Consider the following 23,798-nt stretch of genomic DNA (forward strand, 5'->3'; position numbering starts at 1 on the left):
CTGTGGCTGACTGGTTCCCAAACCAGTAGATGAAAAAAATCTATGCATTCTGGCGGGGGGAAGGGGGAGAATGTCAATACCAATTTTATTTGAATCTTTCAGATCAGATTGATTATTAATTATGAAAAAATTTGTAGTGACTTTTTCCCTGCTTCTCTCTGATACAACAATTTAATTTTTTTTTAGAATTGAAGAAAGCTTTTAGATAACTCCCTAGGATAGAAGTGAATCATACAGAATTACTTATAGAAAACAATTGGTTTAATAGTAAAGCACCCTTCCCTGACATACTCTAGTAACTCTTCAAATGTTGACTCATTCAGAAACTATTTCTCTTGAACATAGATGAACAGCATTGACTAGGATATGAATGATTTCCAAATAAGAAATTACCCAATCTTAAAACTTTGCTACTTGTCAATTCCATTCATTCATTTATATACAATAAACTAAGTAGATGAATATAAACTGGAACAATTTCTCCCATTAACAAACTTTCCCTAAAAATTCTGAATGTGCCAGACCATACGGCTACGGATTATTGAACTAGAGAAGACACTGGCTGACAGTCAGAATGTAGGGAAACTTTACACATCATTCTGATAAAGAATACTCAGATACCAGCCATGCTTCATCTTATCTTATGTTCTCTTCCTCATTTTACTTGGTAGAAGTACATCCAGAATAAAAAGATTCCTGTACAATAAGTACAAGAAAGTCAAAGATGGTTAAAGGCATGTTTATTAAATGAGTAAAGAGGCCACTCCTCTAGGGAAACTTAAAGACATGAACACAGATAAAAGATTTTTTTAAAAATGTGCTTAAGTAGAATTTTATGGCAACTATGGTCATTGATAAAAATCACAATATCTCAAAATCATTAACCAAAAACAAGCTGAACCAAAAAAATCATTAGAATAGGGGAAAAAGCCAAATATGTGAACAACTAACATGATACCATGAAGGATATTGCAAAAGAGGCCCATAACAACTGTACAAAGTTGATTTTCCAGAGAACCTGACTACCTTGAAATATTTATTTTCATACAGCTTAAGAGCAGATGTAATACAATTTCAATATTGATTTCCTTAATTCCTTTATAGTTTTTTGATTTTTTTTTTACTTTAATGCCATTACCAAGTTGCAGATGTTTTGTATAGGTGTGCAAAGAAGATGAAAAACTACAGTACTAGTTTGAGAGACCACTTCTCATTTTTACTCCATGGCTTAGAAACTTCTCAATGCTTTACTCAATTCAGTTCACAACCTCTTTCAGGCAAAGGGACTTTTTAGGTTCTATCTTATTTTTCTCTTTTCTTCTAAGTGTTGAAAGAAAGAGTCTTCCCTATTCATTTCCATTCTGTTGTTGATTCCATTCCTTCCTACCATTCCTTGCATCCTCAAAAACTCTGCCTAACTTTCCATTAAGTTGCTAACCCATATTCCTCTTCCTATTGATGACATGCTTCTATTGAGAAGACAATGAGGGCTAAGGATGTGGGCATGGCTGTAAGCTAACTCAAGTTCAAGTTTAAGTCATTCAGAAACCTCTGTGTGAAATTAGGCATCTTAATGTATATCCTTGCCTCAGTTTCCTACATTGGAAAACTGGGAAAATAATGGTTTCTACCTGTGATGGCTAATTTTATGTGTCTACTTGACTGGGCTAAGGAATGCCCAGAGAGTTGGTAAAGCATTATTTCTGGGTGTGTTTGTGAGGGTGTTTCTGGAAGAGATTAACATTTGAATTGATGGACTGAGTAAAGAAGATCACCCTTACCCTTACCCATGGTTATGGGCATAATCCAATCCCTTGTGGGACAGAATAGAACAAAAGGCAGAGGAACAGCGAATTTTTTCTCTCTTCATGAGCTGAGATGAACATTTTCTCCGGCCCTCAGAAATCCTGGTTCCAAATCTGTGGACTTGGAAACTGATATCATCAGATCCCTCAGACTTGTCCTTCAGACTGGGAGTTAGTTATGCCATTGCTCCCCGGTTCTTAGTCTTTAGGCCTCAGACTGAGTTACATCGCTATCTCTCCTGTTCTCCAGATGGCAGATTGTGGGACTTCTTGGCCTTCATATTTGTGAAGCAAATACCCACAATATCTCTTACATATCTCTGTATAACCTATTGGTTCTGTTCCTCTGGATAGCCCTAATACATTACCTTATAGTTTTGCTTTGTCTTTCTTTCTTAATGAAGATTGTATTACATGATATACAAAACACAATTATCACAGGGCCTGTCACATGCTATGTACTCTAACACTTATAATCTAAATTCTGTCCTCAAATTTTCCTCTAAGTTGTCTCTTAAAAAATACCATAACTCCACAACTACCAACAGCAGTAGCTTTAGTATTCTGCTTAATTCTATGAAACCTCTAGTACTGAAATCCCCTGTTCAGCTATCTCTTCTTATATGTCTTGCACATACAAAGTATTTAAAAGTGCCTATCTGGATAAGGCCCAAGCTTACTACTGAGAACGAGACAAATGTGGGCCATGCCTGGTTCATGCCCTCAAGGAACCTAAAGTACAATAGGGAAGATTAAATGCATATAAAATACCATTATAATACAAATCAGGATAGAGAAGCACTGTAAGAGAGATACAGATAACAGATTATGTAGTGTTCTGGGAGTTCAAATGAAAGCACAATTATTTTCAGCCAAGAAGAATTACAGAAAAATCAATAGAGGTGCTGGCATTTACTCTGGGTCTTGCAGAATGGAAGACATTTGAATACATACATACATATAGAATAAGTGTATTTTAGGTGAAGGTTATCAAATTTTCACAATTTCCTAGAGAATAGGAAAGGGTTAAATTCATTTTTCTAACGTGAAGTAAAGATTCAGGTTAGAGATTTGTGTGAAGCCAAGTGGGAAGGGCCTTCATTTTGAGGCTAAGAAGTTTGACTGTTTTTCCTGTGTGTTGTGGAAAGCCATTATTCAGAACAGTTAAGTGAGATTGAAACCCTACATCAATAAGATCAACCCAGCAATGATTTTACCAACGTTCAGCAGACGTGGATAAATTCCCCTGCTTTTGAGGAGTCTGGTACGAACAGTGACAGAGCTAGAAACCAACTCCTATGGGAGTGCAAGGGAAGTTTGCTTACTCTGGTCAAGAAATGGGAAACTTCCTACAGAAAGTAACTCATGAACTGATTTTTGAGAGATGAGAAATGAACCAGGTGAATAAGGGAAATAGTAGAATTTCCTGTAAGTGGTTACAGATTAAATAGAGTTAAAATGGCACAACACTATAGAGAGTTTATGCAGGATTACAAGGACTTGCAGTTATGGAGCATAAAGTGGAAAGGTATTAAATGGCAGGTAGGCCTAGAGCAGGTCATGGAGAGCTTTGCGTTTCATAGTAAAGCACCTGGATTTAAGGTACTTTGTAAAACAGATGAGGTGAAAGAGCCGCTCCAGACTAGCGGTTATTGTAATAATCCATATGAGAGATGATGGGAACCTGAAGTTAGTAATATCAAGTGAAGACAGAAAGAATATTACAGAAGAGAGTTTGTGCTGGTGGAATCCACAGGACATTCTAATTGACTATGTGTCCATTTAATAGACATTTATTTAATACCCACTACATTTTAACCACTGAGGAAATACATCAAGAATCCATCAATGAACAGAGTGGACAAAAATTCACTGCCCTCATAAAGCTTATGTTACTCGAGGAGGACTAAGTGAGAGGACAAAAAGAGAATAAGATTTTGTGAATGACTTTTGTATATGACTGTTTCCCAGTTAAAGTCCAAGCTGTAATTTCACAGCTGGCTCCTTCTCCTATGCTTAGCATCTGTCTGTTGCTGTTCCCAAGGTCTTTTCTTTGATGCTATTTTTTACTGAATTCTCTACTCTATATCCACTTCTTTACTCTTCTATCCTCATGATTCTTAAATATACAACTCATATTTAAGATCGTTCCCAAGAATCAGACCTTAGTTTGTCAATTGCTTACTTTGTACAACTATCTGCATCAACAACCTTATTTGGTATTTTGCCTCATTTTCATCAATTCTAAAATGCTCTACTCTTAAGGTATTTTGCCTCATTTTCATCAATTCTAAAATGCTTCTTGCTCTTGATTTTGATCAATTGCTTTATCATCGTTTATTCCACACTTATTTAAATTATTCTCATGCTTGAGTAAGCTATGACTCCCCCCTGCTCTTTAATTCACACCTGGTCAATGCTCACATTCTCGTTTTAATCTCTGAAAGGACATTTCTCCTTTTTCCCCAGGTTTAGATCAGACCTTTAAGATCTCTCATTTGGGTTATTATTAGTTTGTTAACTAGTTTATTTTCCTTTCAGCTTTATTTATTTCCCTAAGTCATAGGCCAGATAATGTCACTCTTTTACGCAAAAATCAACATATCTTTCTACCAAACCACCCTGTCCTAAACCATCTATAACACACAAGCACCACTACCTATAAAATGAAGGAAAAATACCCATACCTGCCTGACCAGGTAAAGAAATCGCATGACAGGCTCTTCAGGGAGATGGACTTTCATCACTTCAGGGAGATGGGCTTTCTGTGTCAAGGGAAAGTAGGAGGTAGAGACACTTTTGAAGGACACCAGGGTACTGATTCTGTTGTCCTTTATTCCTGCCTGTTGGGATTGCTGGTACCAAGCTGGTTCAAGAACCAAAAGGAACTCAATATGTGTAAATATCCCCTTAAATTTAAGAACACAAATTTTTGGTGCAGTAGAAAACCAAAAGCCAGGGGCAGGGAAACTGAGCCAAGATATGTCACATCTGCTCTCATGCTTGTAGACCATTTATTTCCATGAAGTTCTGTATCTTTAACAAAGTATACTGGGAAATATTAATATGTGAGTGTGTGTCCACCACAGTGAAACAGACCTCCCCTAGTAGTGCAGACCTCAAACCACCTTTCCAGTCAGCATGGCCCACTCCACCCTCCCGCCTCCTGGGACTTCAGCGGGGTGGCTGTGCCTGAAAGAAGGACAGTTGCTTTCCTAAACTCCCCGCTCCTTTCCCAGGCTTTAATATTCTGGCTCCCTTTTACCCCTATTAAATCCTTATCACCTCAACCCCACCTATCCAATTAGATCTTTCTCTATATCCAGACTGGAAATAATCATTCTTTTCCTGTATTCTGATGTGTTTTCTTTGCACAAGCTATATTTAGTTGATTAAATGTTGAAGTAATCATAAATTCCTTTAGAGCAACAAGTACTTATTAATTATCCTGTTATCCCCCTGCAATAAATAGAACAGGATTGGTCATATAACAGTATTCAATATACATTTTTGGAATTAAATTGAACAAATACAATATTTTATTATTAGGAAGTGAGTCACTTTATGAAATGAATTTCAATGAAATTTTTTAAAAGCAGCAAAGAATGATGAAAATGCAGGAGAAAAAAATAACTCAGTGACAGTTAATGCATAGTTTTGCCTTGCAAAACCACTCATGAAACCAAAAACTATGTCTGAAGAAAAAATAGATAGATACATAGCTTTATATAGGATAAAATTGATAGAGCTATTTTGTTTGGTGCCACAGCCAACCACCTTTCCAATCTTATAACAGTTTGGGCTTGCAAAAATCCTCTTTAATAAAACTCTAGGAGGAAAGTAGAGATTGAAATATAAACCAGACAAAAATCTTAGTTTGAGTTAATAAATATAACCCTGGTTAATGAGAACATTTTGTTTTAACTGTGGACACGTGTAAAACTTCATTCATTGGGCATAGCTTTGGTTCTCATTGTGTTATGCAGGACAAGAGCTGATGACTGGATTTTTCCCTGACACTCCTCCCATGTTGTATACATCCTGCCATCTGTCAATCTGGTGCTTTTCACAAACACTCAATCGCATATGTTAAGCACTCCTCCCTTATCCCACCTCCAACATCTTCAATCCCACATGCATACACACACACACACACACACACACACACACACACACACACTCCTTGCACAATGTTCCAGGAACATGTCTTTCCACTTTACTTTCTGCATTGTTCATTATAGTGGTCATATGAAGCCTTCTGGTTGTAGCCTTTGTGACATACACACACAAAAAAAACTGTAGACTGTGTGCAGGTGACTGTAGTTAGAATGAGAAGCTACATAAAGAAATATAGAAAATAAAAGCAGCTGCCTAGCACCAACTGCAACAGGAAGACAGCTGCTTTCTTTACATGGAGATGGAGCAAAGCTCACTCCTGGGCAGCAGTTGTTACTGCAGCAATAACTACCCAGGCTAATCTCCCAACATCTCAACAATTATCTGAAGAACAGAAGGAAAATGAGGGAGTTTCTCCCTAAATCAAGGTCACATGTAATGAATTTCCTTCTTTCAGTGGTTCATTCCTCAGGGTAGGAGACATGTTCATCTCAAAAAGAAATGAACATACACTTGATTAATAGCAGCTAGTAGCACTTGGGAAAAGATGAGATTGACCATCACACTTATTTTTGAAAGGAGTCATCGTGGTCGTTATTTCCGGAGTGAGGTCATCTTATCTCAAATAGCCGTTCTAAAGGTTTTGTACTATTATGCTTTAAAAACATGAATCTTTAACTCCTTCATATTATAATCAGGACCTTGGAGAAGGTTGTCACCTTTTCATACTTTCACTTAAAGTATTTTGAAGACATAGTGTGTATTTTGTGAACAAAATGCATTTAAAAATCTTGCTTCTTCTACAGCATGAGTGTAGTTATTCTATGTTAGATTCAGATACCTCTATTAGGAAGAAGTAACAAAGAGGGAATTATTAAACTGCAATCAAAGGCCAACTCTCATATGATCTCCACACTGCTGGTTTTGTGAAACTCATGTTATTATCACCTCTCCAGGCTAAGGGAATAGCAGAGAATGGGCAGAGAGGAGAGTGACACAGGTCTGTGGAGGTGAGTGCTCAGAAAGTGCTCATCTTAGCTTCAGGAATCCTTAAAGGGTAAATTTCATTAAGTAAAAGCAACCTTTCAGTATTCCCTAGACTAAACTGTGAAACATTTTTGAAAAGCATAAAATCCTTATTTATGGTAGGAATGTTTGAAATTCAAAAGATAAATGCCATTCGGAATACAAGCATGTTCTAGGTATCTAATATGTAATGGGACACAGCTGTAATAACAGCCACTGAACCAGGGGCCTCTTTATATCATGTCATTAGTTGACTTGTTATAAGCTGATCTTCTAGCCCTTTTTATAAGGGCCACTGGGGTAAAAAATAAATATATCATGTACTGAACATCTGTGGTTCTGTCGCAGAGCACCACTCATATCAAATTTCGAGCTATATCTTAGGCTACACATGACACCCTTTAAAAAATGGATCTTAACAAAAGACATAGATTAGGAATTCATAGGTCTGTATCTGCAAAGAAGGGCAAAGGAAACAAGAAAGCCTGGGCTGTGTCTTGGGCAACCCCAATAGCATTTTTTTTTCTGATTGTTTTAGTGTAATCTTTTGAGTTCAAAGCCATACTGCCCTCTTAGGTAAGATTCTGAAAGTAAATATTTTATATGCAAGATGTTAACTGAGGAAACAAATGCTAAGTGCCCAAGCCATTGACTTAGTAAGTTGCCATCCTTGTGAGTTAGTATTTAAGAGCACACATTTATTAGCAGCAATTTCTGCCTGAGCTATTTTTTAATCTAAACCTATCTTGTCATATGAGAGGTTGTTTCTTTTAGTTTTCTTTGGTCAAATAAAAAATAATGCCAGTCACCTTTGAAAGAATACATGAGAAGTGAGTCAAATATTTGAAATTACTGGGACATTCTACTAGTTATAAAATATATTAGAAAAAAATCACAAACACCACTAATCTATATAATGAGATAATTAATAATAACAAACGTGAGTATAGTTGTGTGCAGCTTGTTTTGCAGAGAAGGCAAAGGTGAAATGAAAGCATGAAGTTAGGAGGTGTTTTCAATAATCTAGGCAAGGTGCTGCTAGGGTGGTAACATTGGATCTGGCAAGAAGTGGTCCGATTCTCTCATATTTTGAAGGCATGTTTTACAGAATATGCTGACGGATTAGGCATTCAGTCTGAGAGAAAGAGAGGAGCAAAATGACTCCAACAGCTTAGATCTGGATAACGGGAAGAGTGGAGTTGTCATTACCAGAAATGGGATGGCTCGTGCATTACTGATCCCATATTAGTAGTATTGGTAGGAAGCAGTCTAGTATTCAGTGCTCCATGTTTCCCCTTGGGGGTTAGTGAAAGAATCTTAGGTGTTACAGGGGCAAATATTTCTTATCTAATTAGTCATAAATTTTTGGTGAGTGATAGTTTTATATTCATAGGAGTAAACTTTTTGCAAATACATTTCAAAGCAAAAAAAAAAAAAAAAACCTGAGGCTTGATTTAAGTACAATATTAAGTTATAGGAGTCGTGGTAGTATACAGATAAAGCAAAATTCCTAAAAGTAGCAAGTTGTTTACTGAAAATTGGAACATACTGGTGTACTGGAAAGATTCTGTATTCAAATTCTTTTCAGACACTTAAGTTAGATAAATGGGGCTAGTTAACTAACCTCTTGAAAAGAGTTTCTTCTTTTATAAAAAAGGGTAATAATGCCTATATTACAGAGTTGGTTTAAGGCTTAAATGATAACTATAAGATGCCTAGTAGAGGATTTGCAAATATCTGGTACTCCACAATTGGTTGTTGATTTAAATAACAAATATTTTGATTTTGTGCCCAGTCAATAGTTCCTTTAGGCTACAACAATCCAAAGATGAACACAAATAGATGTATACACAACACCTAATGCCCAGTGGTTCATTTAAATCAGAAATGGCTACTGACAGTAGAAAAATGTTTATTAGCTAAAATATATAACAATTAAAAAAACTACGTATAATATTCTCAAAATTATAGCAAATAGTTGTATAAATACCAGTATTACATGTGAAATGTATATAAATTTTAGAATTGACTTAAGTATTGTCCAAGAAGATAGCTAAACTCTTACTTCCCAAAAAGTGTGCATGTAGGTTCACCTCGTTAAAAAATGGTGAATTATTCCTTTATATCTAATTTGCCTGATAAGTTTCTCTTTTTGAAACTCATTTCAATAATGTTTTACTTTTAATAGAGAGAGTGAATAATATCTTTTAGCTTTTGCAAATAGGCAGTATTTATGATATTTGTAAACATGGATATCCTAACAAATATTAGCAGAGTAGTAAAACCTGACTTACTATTACGTTATCAGTGTTAAATTACGGCTATATATCTTCAGAACAATTATAATTCATTAGACCATGATTATTCTGAACATTTCTAAAATTTTGACATTTTCTTTATCTCAACTGAAGAGTTACTTTCATGATAATTACTATTAATTATATTTTAGTGCATTGTAGTTTCATATGCTTCATGTGATAACTATCTATAAACTTGTACACTTAACTAAATAGAATATTTCATCCCAGACTAATAACAAAAAGCATGATCAGTTAATAGGTAGATGAATGGACAGAGAGATAAATACTTAAAACTAATGTGGAGGGTTTCACTAGACAGCTCTAAATATTTGTACTGGTCCCATAATTTTAAGTTAGCATATTTTGACTAAGTGCTTTTTACAAACCAGATATATTCAGTTGAGATACAGTTAAACTGCAGTGTCAATATCATCTAGTTTGTACATACCTTAAAGCATTTCATTTCTTTTCCTTCTCCCCCTTAGTGAAGATCTTTGGGAGAGTATGATGTGTGTGTATGTGTGTGTGTGTGTGTGTGTGTGAGTGTGTGTGTGTTTTTAGCATCAAGTGTAACAGGTAGTTTATTTTTTCCCTCCTTTATTAATTAAAAAAGATAAAACTATTATACATAATTTGATATTATCTGTGAATTCAAGATTAGTCTGTTTCATTGGGTGGCTTCAGTTAGCTGCTGGTACTTGTTGAAGCCTCTTGGCAGCTGGCCTTGCCTGCATTTTCTTGGCCAAACCAATCAATTTCATGCTGGGTTTTTAAAACCTTTAAGATCTTCTAGACTGAGAGCTCCTTGAAGATAGTAATGACATCTTAATCATCATTTTATACACAGTGCATCCAGCGTAGTAGCCTGCTCATACTAAGTACTTATGCAATGCTTAGGGAACAGGAAAAAAAAAATAATCAAGTGTGTTATTTATTGCCAAAGAAAACCAGGAGTTATCTAAGAGTTTTTTGATCTTTGGGAGTAAATTTATTACTAAATATTTCAAATGTTCATTAAAAAATAAGAATTACCCAGTACTGACCACTTAATAAAGAGCCAGCACCATATTCACAACATCTTAATGTAGACATAACCTTATTTAATAGATGAAATAGTTAAAAGCAAAACTATTCAAGTTCAAATATTTCAGTAAAAAAGAATGGCATTCTTCTCTTAGATCAGTTAGATTTCATATACTTTTCAACTTAACTCTTTCTAGAATTTTATATTCTTAATTGATACACATGAACATAAAAATATATACACACATATACACATAAACAGTAAGTTGTAAAACCTATTTTTTGTCTAGCTATTTCATATTAAAATTTTAATAAGGAAATCTATCACATGTATCCTTATTATCACAATAATAGGAATTTATGAAAACAGCTTAGAATGAAAGCATATCTTAAATAAAATTGATGAAATCCAGTTTTTAAACTTTTCAGAAATAAAAATGTCAAATTAAACCAAATTCTTCTACTGTATCAATTCAAATCAAGAAAGAAGTATGCTGTATTCTAAACCTAGCCTTTTTGCTGGGAGTTAAAAGGAATAGTAGACAATATATATCATATGTCAACTGTGAAAAACCTTTTGAAATCACTTTAATAAAAAGAAAATAAAATAAGCTTTACTCAATGAAATAGAAATAGAGAATGTTGTTCCTTGGCATAAATAATTGCAACATGTATTCATTTTTAGAGGATATACACATAATTAGCCTCTACAGATGGGCAAAGATAGACAAACTTTGCCCACAGAGTATATTTAAATAATATGATGAATCAAAAAAATAAACATATATGAGATGCAACATATTTCTTTAAAATATCTGTGGTATGCATAATTACTTGTGGGGGATGTTTAAAATTCTCCCTTGTTGGAACTATAGTAAACTTACTAAAATAAACTTTAAAAAAAGCCAACTAATATTCTTGTGATTAAAAGTAAAATGTAAAGATTTCCTAAGTAATTGCAAAATCTTTGTCTCCAGTCACAACATGGTCCTTGGCAAAAATTTATTATTTGAATTCTTTATCCAGAATGATTATTAGAACTGGTTTTTTTTTTTTTTTGTTATTTGGTTTATTTCCATTTCTTCTCTTTAATCTTTGTAGATATCTTTGTTTGATTGTCCCTTTATTAGTCTTACCAGTTTCTTTATTTTATGTGTGCCTTTGGGTCTTGTCTTAGCCCAAGTCTCAGAGGTATAGACCAATATATCCAACTTTTTAACAGTGGTTTCCATGAGACTCTCTCATGGGCACCTCAGTGCCGGCACAAAGTCAACACATATACATACGTATGTGTGTGTAATGAACAAAGCAAGAATGGCCTATTGATGGTTGTCACATGTCACACATATGACTTACAATTTTGAAAAGATTTGGGACCTAAGCCAATCATGCCAAAGTAATGTGTTTTAGAGTTTGACTTCACACGTTTTAATATTTATTCATATTTTAATTTTAAAAAGGAGTATCTATTTTCTCCAGACACAAGATAAGCTTGATTATACCACAGACAGGGCACAAAACTTATTTAAGCGCTTTCTCAGTCACAAATGTTCTCTGTCATTTTACTTAATCTTCACAACAATCCATGTGTAGGAATTATTATTGTATCCCTTTCTAAAAGGATGCAAAGATGCCAGTAAGTTTAGTCCAATAGCTGCCTTAAATTAACTATTAAACAAAATTAAGAATGAATGCATAAACAAACCAAATTTTAAAGTGCAAAAAGTAGTCACCTCATTATTAAGTGGCAGCTCCTGACTTTACAACTAGACTTTTGCTACTGCCCTATTCCACTTTGCTCTCAAATACTTCCCCCCCCTCAATGGTATTTGTTTCAATTATAAATAAGTAGTGGATTATTAATATTTTTCTATAAGTATATTATACAATTTGCACTAACTTAATCCCTAGAATAAACTAGAAAGAAACTTAGAAATGACCTAATCTAAGTGTTTAATTTCATAAAAGATAAAACATAGATATGATAAGTGACCTATTCTGAGGTCCAATAAGAGTGGAAACATGGACGAGTATTTACCTCTTTTGACACACCTTCCTGAGCTCTTCCTAGTTAGCCACACAGTCTTTCCTTTAAAGCTAGTTCTTAAAGAAAATTGTGATCAGAAATAGATTTTTTTTCTGTTGGTTTGATATAATTAATTTTTTCCCTATTGAAATGATAAGGAAAGCAGTAAGAGGTTATATAGGATGAATAAATTGTCAAGATAAATGCTTTTAAATTAACATTGATTAAACGAAATCTTTTAAAGCTAATTTAGAAGTCTGGGGGTTTTGTTGTTTGGTTTTGCCAAGAAAGATTTGGATAAACAATATCCCAATAAAGCAATTCAGGTTTGAGTTTTTATCACTATTGCTCGAATTACATAACATTTTGATTTTAAAGAAAAAAAACACATCCTCTGTGTGCCAGACACTCAAGATTTTACGATAATAACTATCTTTATATATTTCTTTTTTTAGTTTTACTTATATATTGTGCACAGTCTCTTCTTTGTGAGCCATAGGAAATAGAAGATCATAACCGTAAACAGCAGGAGTTGTGCAGTCGTGAACAAGACATTTCTTCACTTACAGCCATATAAAATTATTGTAAGAATTAAGAAAGATAATTAGGTAAAGGACATTCATGCAGTGCTAATCATATCAGAGGAGTTATGTCAGTAATTAATAATGATGAAAAGGGGTGGAACAAGTGAACTTCCCGTCGTCTTTTTGGCCTTGGCATTCTTTTGCTTGATGCAAATTTCAGGGCCCCTGCGTGTAGGGGTGACATCCTTCATAGTCCTTGTAATTCGGACACTTATTGTAATCGTTTTCTGACGTTTCCTTGAGGAAGGGATGCCTTTTTTTTTTTTTCAATTTGGATAATGGTACTATATTGATAAAGTCAGAATGATTATTAACACTGAGATAATACTTGTGGAATTACTGAAATACAACTAAGAGTTTATTATGAAAAGATATGCCCAGTGCTAGCAAGATACTTGCTTTTGAGAACAGAGCATCTTTCCCCCCTTTGTAAATATTTGAATTTATTCAATTTCTCACTTATTTACACATAATGCAATCATTTCCTAAGGGCTGTATTTAAGTTATCCTAGAAGAGTAGAGCACATTTAAAATATAAAGTATTATTTTACTGTGTTTCAATAGTAAAAATGTTATCCTTGGGAAAAAAGGGGAAAGAAAGACTTCTGTGAATTATCTTTTGCTCTTAGAAGAATGTGGTTTAAGACAGGACAAGTTAGCATCAAAGGCTATTTCTTTCTTAATTTCTACATGCTTTGGTTAACACCATATTTCCTCTTCTAGCTGGTAATTGATGTTCTTTGTCTTGTGAGCATCCTTTAGGAGAAGCCAGAATGAAAAGCTTAATCTTACCCTTCCAGGCACATGTCTGCTCCATTAATGAATTGTATGAAGGATCAGAAATAAAGACTGGACAAGAATTCAGTTTAGATCTAGGAATCTCCCAAAAGGTCTTCATTCGCTCGTGTTCTGTATTGTCGTGGCTTTAAGCTCATATAAAGGTTTTGAATAACTGTCAGGACAATATATGGTTTTGCTTTTGTTCAGCTTATTGCTCATTCTGCAGATACATAATATGCCTCCGTACCACGGTGTGATGGCTGAAAGGCATCATTAATGTGTTAAATGATGCGGAAGCCTTCAGACACACTATGACACATCACAGCAGAGTGATATTCCCAGATGCACAGGTATCTGCCTTGACTTCAAAATGGAAAGGAAGAAGCTAAATTACCACACAAGTAAAATACACCATTAAAATTATAATGTACATATTCACTTGTAATCTCTGGGCTGGATTCAGATCTCACTTATTTTTTGAGAGAAATAAAAGGTTGAGACTTCGATTCTTAGGGTTCGTTAATCATACAATGAAACAAGCAGAAAGAAAATGCATCATAGTGCATTATTGAAGTCATATGATCTCCACTATTTTGGTAGGTGATTTTTATTATGTTTTAACTTTTTGATTCACTACACTGATGCTAAAACCACCTTCCTTCATGTTCTGAAAAAAATTCATGTAGATTCTTCTGGCATCTAATTTACTTCCAGGGAGTATAATTACATGGCAACATGCATTTCTATAGGGACCACACCAATATGTGGCCATAGTTTAATAGCAGACCCAACTAAGCACCTTTTCCACCTTTATTTTGAAACATTAGCTTCTTCAGAAATGCTAAAGCATGACTAGTTGCCTTTGACACGAGGTGTTATTCTTTCATATGCTATTTCTAAGTCCTAAGAGAACAATAAGGTGGCTAGAGGAAATATATTTCAGAATTAAAAACAAAAAAAATTAGAAATATGTGCTTCATCAAATGAAAACTAACTAAAGTGGATGCTATATAGGCAAAGGGCTCTGATATTTTAGGGTCCATTTAAAAAAGTATATATTGTTTCTTTAAGATTTATTAAAGATATCTACTTCTTTTTCTCCTAATGGATGCTGTGATTTTGTTCTGTGAAATAGCAGGCCACAAAACCATGGGTGAGAAAGGTTCTAAAAGTCTTTTATAGGAAGTGAGTACATAGGCTTTCTTAAAGGCCAAAAAATTGTATTGAATGATTAAAATTATACTAGTAACAAAGTTACGGATTACAGTCCCAGAATAACAAAAAATAAATAAAAAAAGAAAATTATCAATTGATTGGATTTCTATACCTTTACATGATGGATGACAATTTTTAACCAGAAGAAAATAAAGAGCTTGTCTAAGATGAAAAGAAAGGATTGTTTCTGATTCTCGAATTAAATGGATGATAGAGGCCATTCTATCTGAAGCTAAGGACAGAAATATTTTCATTACATCAAATAGTTTCTGAGATGCTATCCTTCTTTGTATAAATTAATGGAACTTCTATAGAAAATATAAATAAAATTAAGTTTTGTCTCTCTCTGTTTTAAATTATAGCATTATTTGCTGATTACCTTTGAATGGAATAGTAGCTGTGAAATTCCTAGAGTAGTATCAAGTACCTAGAAAGTCCTATCAATAAATGTTGGTCTTGATATTTTCCTAATATTTTTGCATCTGTCCTGAGTTTGCAGAAAATAATTTATTTATTCATTAAAATGGATAGGAATTTTATTATAAATAGAAACTTAGGGTAAGCAGAATATCAATTTGTTTTGCCACATGGATATTAGTGGAACAATTGACGAAGGTTGACTAATATCTGCAGATGAGATCATACTACAGAACATTGTTAATGCCCAGATTTTTACAAATGTATTGAGGTTATGCAAGAGTGTTATTGTTTTCAGGAAATTCTCACTGAAGTGTTTAGAAGTAAAGGGGCATAATATCTGCAAGTGGTCCAGAAATAAATAATATCTACAGAGAGAGAGAGAGATGGGAGATAGAATGATACCATCCGTGCTATAAAATGGTAATTTTGGAGAAATCTGTATGAAAGCATATGGGCATAATGTATACTATTGTACTATTCTGTAACATTTTCATATATATGGATAAATCAAATTTTATGATGGAAATTGTACACATGTATGCCGAATCCCAACACATTTAACTGAAAAATGAGGGAAAACAGTCAATCCACTCAGAAGTTTGATCTCTTGATGAAATATTGCAAAAGCTTCTTGGATCTCAGTTGATTCAGCAGCAAAATGGGGGCAGAGGTGGACCTCAAAACTCCAAAACCCCATAAATTCTCTGTTAGTTCCCTTTATTCTAGTCTGAGATCATTATATGCCACAGGATACTGAAAAAGAGCAGTAGCTATAATGGCAGTTGAGAATAAACAGAGACAGATATTCCACTAGTGGAATGAGTGTTTCAATCCAGAACTAAAAGATAAATCTACTCATTCTAAGGAAGAAAACAAAAAGTAGCAATTTAAACCAAGTTATAACTTCGAAGATTTTTGTTTTGTAATCTGCAGTTCTTTCTCTACATGTTTGACTGATGGACTCACAGATACAATCTTTCGATGGAGACCATGCTTTTTATCTCACTGATATACTTTGTGAAAGTATTGAAAGCTAAGAACTAATACCCAAATTCACAACATAATCCTCTGCAATTTAGAAGGTGCCTTATCATGTGGTCATCGCAAGACTTTTACAATGTAATCAAGAGAAGAATCAACAAATTCAATCTCACCAAGTAAATTAAAAAGGACACATTCACATTTCCCCTTTATATCCGTGTCAAAGACAGAGAGACTAGGAGAAATTTAAACACCACAGCATCATATCTGTCACAGCTGTATCCTTCCAGTGTTAGGGAGCTCATTTTTCAAGGCTACCAGTCCATTAACCTTCACAAGAACAAAAATAAAGCAAAACAAAGAAACACTCCCTGTAGAAATAGCATTGCTTCTAATCGTGCTTATATATCTTACCCTGGGGATTTGGAGATAAAACAAAGACCTCTATCTCCCCAGGCATTCAAAATGATGCAGATACACTGAAATAAATATACAAAATGCCTGGTGGTGCATATTGGAAACAAATTTGTGATTTTTCTTAAAAAATGGGAGTGGGACTAGGGAGAGCAACTCATGTCATCCTGCTGAATCTCTATCCTAAGTTGTGATTTGTAACTGGGAGGGCCAAAGCATCAACCTCATTTATTTTTTAATGCCTTGGCCTGCTCTCCATTGCCACTTTACCTAGATTCATTCACTGTATATATTTGAAACTATTAGTTTCCTGATAAATGCATTCTCAGAAAGCCAGAGGGGAATGATAAGATAGGAAATAAAGAGCTCTTGCTTGTTTTTATACGTTTCTGTTTGACTTAAGAGATAATTATAACACAGATTGATGCTCCTATTTTAAACAACATCATAAATCAGCTTGAAATATATGACTTGGGAAAGCCATTTGCCACATCATTATAATTTCTTAAAATTCCTGTGTTCACTGACTATGAGAAACCATAATTGTGAGATATTTAGCAATAGCATTACAGTACTCATTTCTTTTTTCACAGAAGACAGTTAAATAAACCTGTTACAAATTTTTAAATATCATTAGCTACAAAGTTTCATTACTTCATTAACTGAAGCAGAGCAAAAGCATATGCTGGTTGGTCTGGGATCTAGCTTCGAGTGGGAGAAATTACAGATTCAGTAAACAAGATTAAAGTAATGATTCAGTGTATATCATTTAAAATTCATGTCTTTCCCACAGGTTTATTTATTACCATGAGAAATTTAAAAGTATAAGATTTTCATCAATACATGAGACCAGAAGCAAAATGGGAACAAAAGAGGAATTTGGAATCAGAAAGATACATATTTGAACACAGATGGACTGTGCCAAGGGTTATATTCAAAATATCTATCAACAGGGATGGTAGGGACAGGGACCTCTCAAGAGGGAGGGATGCTCTGGAGACCCCTCTTATGCCAGGATTTATCCCGTTGGATGCTGGATTATGAAGGGATGGAGGTATACCAGAGATACTAAGCTTAAGGAGCTACTACTCAATGTATTTGAGAAATTAATCAGTATAGATACATTTCTATACTGACCTGCAGAAAGAGTTAGAACTACTTTTAACCAGTAGAGAAAGAGTTGAAAATATTAACAACCAGCAGAGTCATACTGGTGCATACTCGCTGTCCCAGAGGACACTTACTGTGTGTCCTGGAAGTTAAAGTAAACTTCCTGAGCAAGCCAAGTGAAAGAAACAATGTGGAGAGTTTTTTGGCTAGTTATTTGGCTGTTAGAAGACTTCTTTCAGGTGATGGCAGAATTTTGTCTCTGCTTTCCTTTGGCCTATAGCATCCAGTGTACATTCTGATATCCTCAGAGCAAAGCATAATTCCCACTAGAGACCAGAGGGACTTCCATAATTTAAGCCAAATGCAGACCAGAAGCCGAGTTTACACTCAATCCTGACTTTCAACTCAGAGGTAAGTCCACTTGGGAGAGCACTGGAGAGTGGTATCCTGCCTCTTTCTTTCTTCCCTTTTTGGCTCCAATGTTTGTTTGTATATAATAATACAATAATATCTCTGAATTGAACTGCCTGGAATGTATTCCTAACTATGATATGTTGTAGTAACAACTAAGCACAACAAATATCTATCAGCTTAACTTTGTGTGTGCTATGTTGGTGTATACCTACATAATGAGTGCAATGTGCACTGTCTGGGGAATGGACATGCTTGAAGCTCTGACTCGGGGTTGGGGGGTGGGAGGCATGGGCAGTATACGTAACCTAAACTTTTGTACCCCCATAATATGCTGAAATAAAAAAAAGAAAGCTGTTTTATTACAAGTTCAACACAGTTATCAATATTGAAAAGTGACTGAGATATCTCAAAGGGGCATCATTTGTGTGTAAAGTATAATCCATATTTATGTTTGTGAGATGCACAATTAAAACCCCATAAGTAAAATCCGTAAGTAATTCACATAGAGGATTTAAAGAGTGATTGAAAGAACATGCTTTACTAACAGTAAAAAAAAAAAAAAAGAAAAGAAAAGTTGTGGATGTAAGATAAAGAAAGATGAGATATTTGTGTGCTTGTTTAATTTTTCCATTTCATGTTGAAGGCCCTTTGTTTATTGCCTCCCAATGCAGATTTTTCTTTTAATTAAGGAAATATTGTCAACGGAAAATATGGCTGGTGAAATCACCTAACAATTCACAACAGGAAATTTTTTAGATGAATGACTCCAATTTTTTTCTACCAAGACCTCTTTTTGTAATACTATGCTTCTCCCCAAATTTCATATTTTGAATTTTTAACACAATCCATATATATCCAATGCTATTGGTTTATTTTTTTATTATTCACTAAGCAGAGATTGTAACTATCAGAGTCATAATATGCAGAGCTTCTAAGGAGCATAAAATAACTGAATAATTACATTAAAAATCTAATTTTAACTAAGGTAAAGATATTTATAGTTTTAAATATCCTACCCAACTTTTTCAAAGCTAAGCTTCAATGCCTGTTAAGTTCTTTGAAATATAAAAATGTCCCAAAGAGCCCTGTAACTACTATCTCAGAGATCCAAATATTTAAGGGTTCCAAATTGGGAAGTAATGGGTCTAAACTAGTTTAAAAATCACCTGACAAATATGGTTTATTCTCACTTGAAGAATTAAATTTAATTATTTCAAGTATCCTAACTGTCTAAATGTGATAGAAAACAAAATCCAGTGACTCTTTAAAATATTTTTTTTTCTTCCACCCTCTTTTCCACTCTCTCTGCCCAAACCATTACTGGTAGGAGTAAGGCACATCCAACATGTACTCACCAGCCTGATTAGTTGTGATGCTGACTGCAGCAAATTGTCTTGGTGGGGAGCTCAGCTCTGACACCCCATTAATGGCATCAATCTCAAAGGTGTAGTTAGTGTGTGCCAGGAGGTCTGTCACTGTCACCGTGGTGTTGGTGAGTCCAAACTGTCGAGGGAGGAAGCGGACATTTGGGCTGCAGGGCTCACAGTGTTTTACATTCCACCCACATTTTTTACATATGATGTTGAAGGTAACATCTTTCCGGCCTCCTGTGTCCAGGGGCCAACTCCAGTCCAGGATAACCGAGGTCTCGTTTATATTAGAGATAACATTTCTTGGTGCAGATGGAGGCCCTGAAAAGTAGTTCAACAGAGATTAATGACCCTCACTTCTGTTTTCTACTACAAGGGAAATAGATAATTTACAATGGAACTGAAAGAGGTAAATAACCATCCTGTCTTTATTATCTACTTTTAATTCATCCTTAGAGGATCCATGAGATTATAGACACTTGGATTCAAGAGTACTATCCTCCCCAAGCAATGAATGGGGGAGTTTTGACTCCAAGGTGAGGGTACATTCAGAAAGTCCAACAAAAGAATTTACCACTACGTTTAATACCCTTGTGAATACTTGTGAAAACTTTAGTATTAGTTTTATAAATCTTAGTCCTTTTTCCCTGTGACCTATGACCAACATAGAGCAAGAGGGAATAGAAACGTAAAAACATAAATCCTCTGCCTATAACCTCCTCTATCCTGTCAAACGTAATGCAAGGTCTAAAACAAGACACAGAAAACGTTCTTTCTTTCTTGGGGTTGTACTGCAGGAAGTACTTTAAAATATAATTCATTTTGTGTGATAAATGTTGCACTTGGGGTGAGCCAAGCATGGAGAGTGAAGCAGAAAAAGCTTTCAATTTGCACATGGATAACAGAAGGAAATGGGCCAAATGCTTTCAAAACAAAAAAAAAACAAACAGCACAGTAACCAGAAGAAAAACCAAACCAAACCAAACCAAACATGGAGGCATGGGTTGCAGCAAAACTACTCACGGGTACAAGCCATGGATGGAGGATCTTTGTCTGCTCGGAAGTAATTATTCTCACACCTGCAGTTCATAGAACCATCTTCGTGAGTAGAACTGTGAGGTGGGCACTTAGCGCACTTCATATTACCATCCGAAGCCTTGTAGAAACCTGGTCGACAAGCTACAAACAAAATGACTCTTTTAGTGTTCTGTGATAAGTTTGAAAATGTACTTCAAAAATATGTAGAACAGATTTCAGTATGTTAGAATATGAATTCATGATGAATAAAAATCATTTTTTGTCCTAGAATTTACAGAAGCAAATAATATGGCCTAGTGTAATTTTTTTTTTACATATATGTTTGAATTTGCACCAAATGTTAAGGGAAAAAATAACCCACAAGATTTAGATTATTTTGGCATGCGAGTATGATGAAATTTCCAGCTTGTGTTTTCACAGCTTTACTTGGCATTGGACTATTTGTGGGGAAAATAAAGCAAAACCATGTCACCATGTAGTCATTCCCTTTTTTAAACATGATGCAATGTGTATACTATTTGCACTGTAGTTAGCAGTATATTACACACTGACTTGTTTTCTAATTGCTCTATGTGTGTACAAACTTGTCCCACAAATTATAAGCAAATGAAGGAAGAAAAATATACTTCCTGTATATTTTAGGATTCTTGATATATGATTTTCAAGTGTTATGATTTTTTTCTGGCTTGACAGTGTTGTTCCTTAACTTCTATGGCAAAGGCCTTAAATAAAGATTTAAGTATATTCTCTTGTCGATATCTGAAATACATAGGGATGTACAGTTTCTATTTAAACTGATATACTTGTGAATTGTTACTAGATGAAAGCTCTTTTAATAAATCTATGTTATCTTTGTCTTTCTGGCCATATCTCTGCATGATATGTTTTTTGTAAATCCAAAGGGCTGGTTATCAAACATTGATTTTAGTTTACCATTTAGTGTTTGGCATCTTTTTACTGCTTTTACAGAGATACATCTCACTATATTATTTTCATGTATTCTGATAGAAAATTCAAAATTCTGTATTATTTCATCTGATTCATTTTCCTAAGAACATTGGGAGTTGAAATCATAGTGAAAATTTGAACAAGAAGTCTCTTGACATTCCTTTGAAGAAGGAATTCAGGATCCAAATTTTAAGTTTCATCCATATCATCTTTGAAAAAGTTAATGATTTCTAAACCTCTAAAATTCAATTTCAATGCTACATTAAGATCTGATGACTTAAAACACGTATGCACAGAATAGACCCTATAGATTGTATTTGAATTTCAGAATTTCTTGTATTGACTTCATATTGTGCATATAGGTTTATTCACATTCAAGTAAAACCTGTGTCGACAAGTCTTAATTTTATAATCACTAAATGCATTTTTGAAAAATAACACATTATATCCATCGGTTGAATACCTTTTGACTGAAAGTTTCTTGAAACGAAATAAGAGAAATACACTGGAAAGAGAAACTACAATAATTTAAAATGATAGTAAATCATTAATCAAGTCTAGCTGTTTTCTAGTTCCTAGTAAGAATGGCTGCTTTAGGATCATTTTATAGTTGATCATTTATTGAACACCTATTGGTGTCACCTTGAGATCCATTCAAATAAATTCTACTGCTCTAATCAGACATGAATTAGGATCGTAAACCTTTTAGCATTATCCTTAAGCATTAGTTAGGAACTTCCACTCATATCTCATGTCATATTTCCTCAGGGGGAAAAGATATACAGTATATAAACAAACTATGCACTTAACTTCTGGTTTCAATTTAGTTCATTATCAAGTGCCTTTAAATTTGCAGGAGAGCATTGCTGAGTCTTTAAAAGATTATGTTGGAGTGCACTGATGTACTTTGTTATTAATATTTTGTTTGCTTGTAAGTTTATCTGTGTGTTTTTGTTTGAGGCTTTTATGGTTTTTATAACATTTGGCATAAAGGTATTCACCAAACAATCACTTTTTGGTACTATTATAAGTGGGTACACTATGTAATACTAAAAAAAAGAGACAAGACAGTCACGTAATCCCTTTTTAGCTACAGTGCAATTTATCAGGATTATTGATAATATCTTGAAGGTAGCTATAGTTAGTAAACATAGAAGTTAACAATGTTACTCAAACTAGTCACTAGACTTTATCCAATTATGATCAACTAATAACCTTAGAGACGGCAATACTAAAAGATAGGTAGGCACACACACATGCAGTTTAATAGATATTTGTTAGGCATCTAGTTTTGTTCAGGCTTTTTGATAGACGTAAAGGCAAAAAATTCTGTTCATACCAAAAGGGCTCTTGCAATCAAGAGCAGGCAGCAGGCATTTAATACAGACCACACTGAGCAATCTCTCCGTTCTGACTGATTGGTTGGAAGAGACTCCACAAAAGAAATGCCATTTGAGAAGGATCATAAAAAGATAGGAAGAGGTGGCTGGTAAGAAGCATAATTAAATATACAAATAGACCAACATGAAAAGACAAACTGTTATGTAGAAAATTGTGGCAAGTGCTGTTGATTATGTACCTGATATCCACACTCTGCTTCCTACTTGCTAACAGAATCCTAATTTTGCTCAGAATTCAGCCCAGGCAAATACAACCTTACTCAGACTTCAGTGCATCTAGAGATGAATAGCCAAACTTATGGCCAAAAAGATGGTTAAAAAATAGAAACAAGAATCTGATGAAAGTCTTTCCTTTCTAGGAAGATGGTGCAAATGCAAATGGACATCCCTTCTATATTATTCCAGCCTTGATTATGGAAATTATGGCCAAAATTGCAGCAGCTTACATGTGATAAGGAGTTAAAAGCCAAGCAAACCAGAGGGATGTGTAACCCTGTACTTGCTGATCCAGTGAACACCTATGTCAAGATTTCTTATGTTAGAAAGATAACACCCTGTTTGTAACCATCTGCACGTTTCTTTCATTTAAGTATTGTTTTATAGAGTGAAGAAGGTTTCACATATAAAAGAAAAAAAATTCATGAAAGTGTAGATATGTTAATGTGTTTTCTTACCTTTCATTATTTAAAAGAAGTTCTGGTAAACTTATTAGAGTATACCAAAGAAAGCAGAATAGGTAAGAAGGGTTGACAAATGAATACTAATTTAGATTTGTCCAGTGACAAGTTTTAAAATAAAAAGCCCCAGCTATATAGTCAAAGTCTTCCA

The 23,798-nt window shown here is 34.4% G+C and overlaps 1 protein-coding gene across 2 annotated transcripts in view; it reads right to left on the bottom strand.

Annotated features, from left to right (window-relative positions):
• The window catches only part of EPHA3 (EPH receptor A3), a 326,023-nt gene that overhangs the window by 92,697 nt on the left and 209,528 nt on the right, over nucleotides 1-23,798 (bottom strand). For both annotated transcript variants that reach the window (XM_045557657.1, XM_045557665.1), the window contains exons 4-5: nucleotides 20,608-20,763; nucleotides 19,570-19,905 (exon numbers count right to left, since the gene is read on the bottom strand). In XM_045557657.1, the coding sequence (XP_045413613.1) occupies nucleotides 19,570-19,905; nucleotides 20,608-20,763 (492 nt within the window). The remainder of the gene's footprint in view (nucleotides 1-19,569; nucleotides 19,906-20,607; nucleotides 20,764-23,798) is intronic.

This window comes from Lemur catta, chromosome 1, assembly GCF_020740605.2.
Source record: "Lemur catta isolate mLemCat1 chromosome 1, mLemCat1.pri, whole genome shotgun sequence".
NCBI classification, from domain to species: Eukaryota; Metazoa; Chordata; class Mammalia; order Primates; family Lemuridae; genus Lemur; species Lemur catta.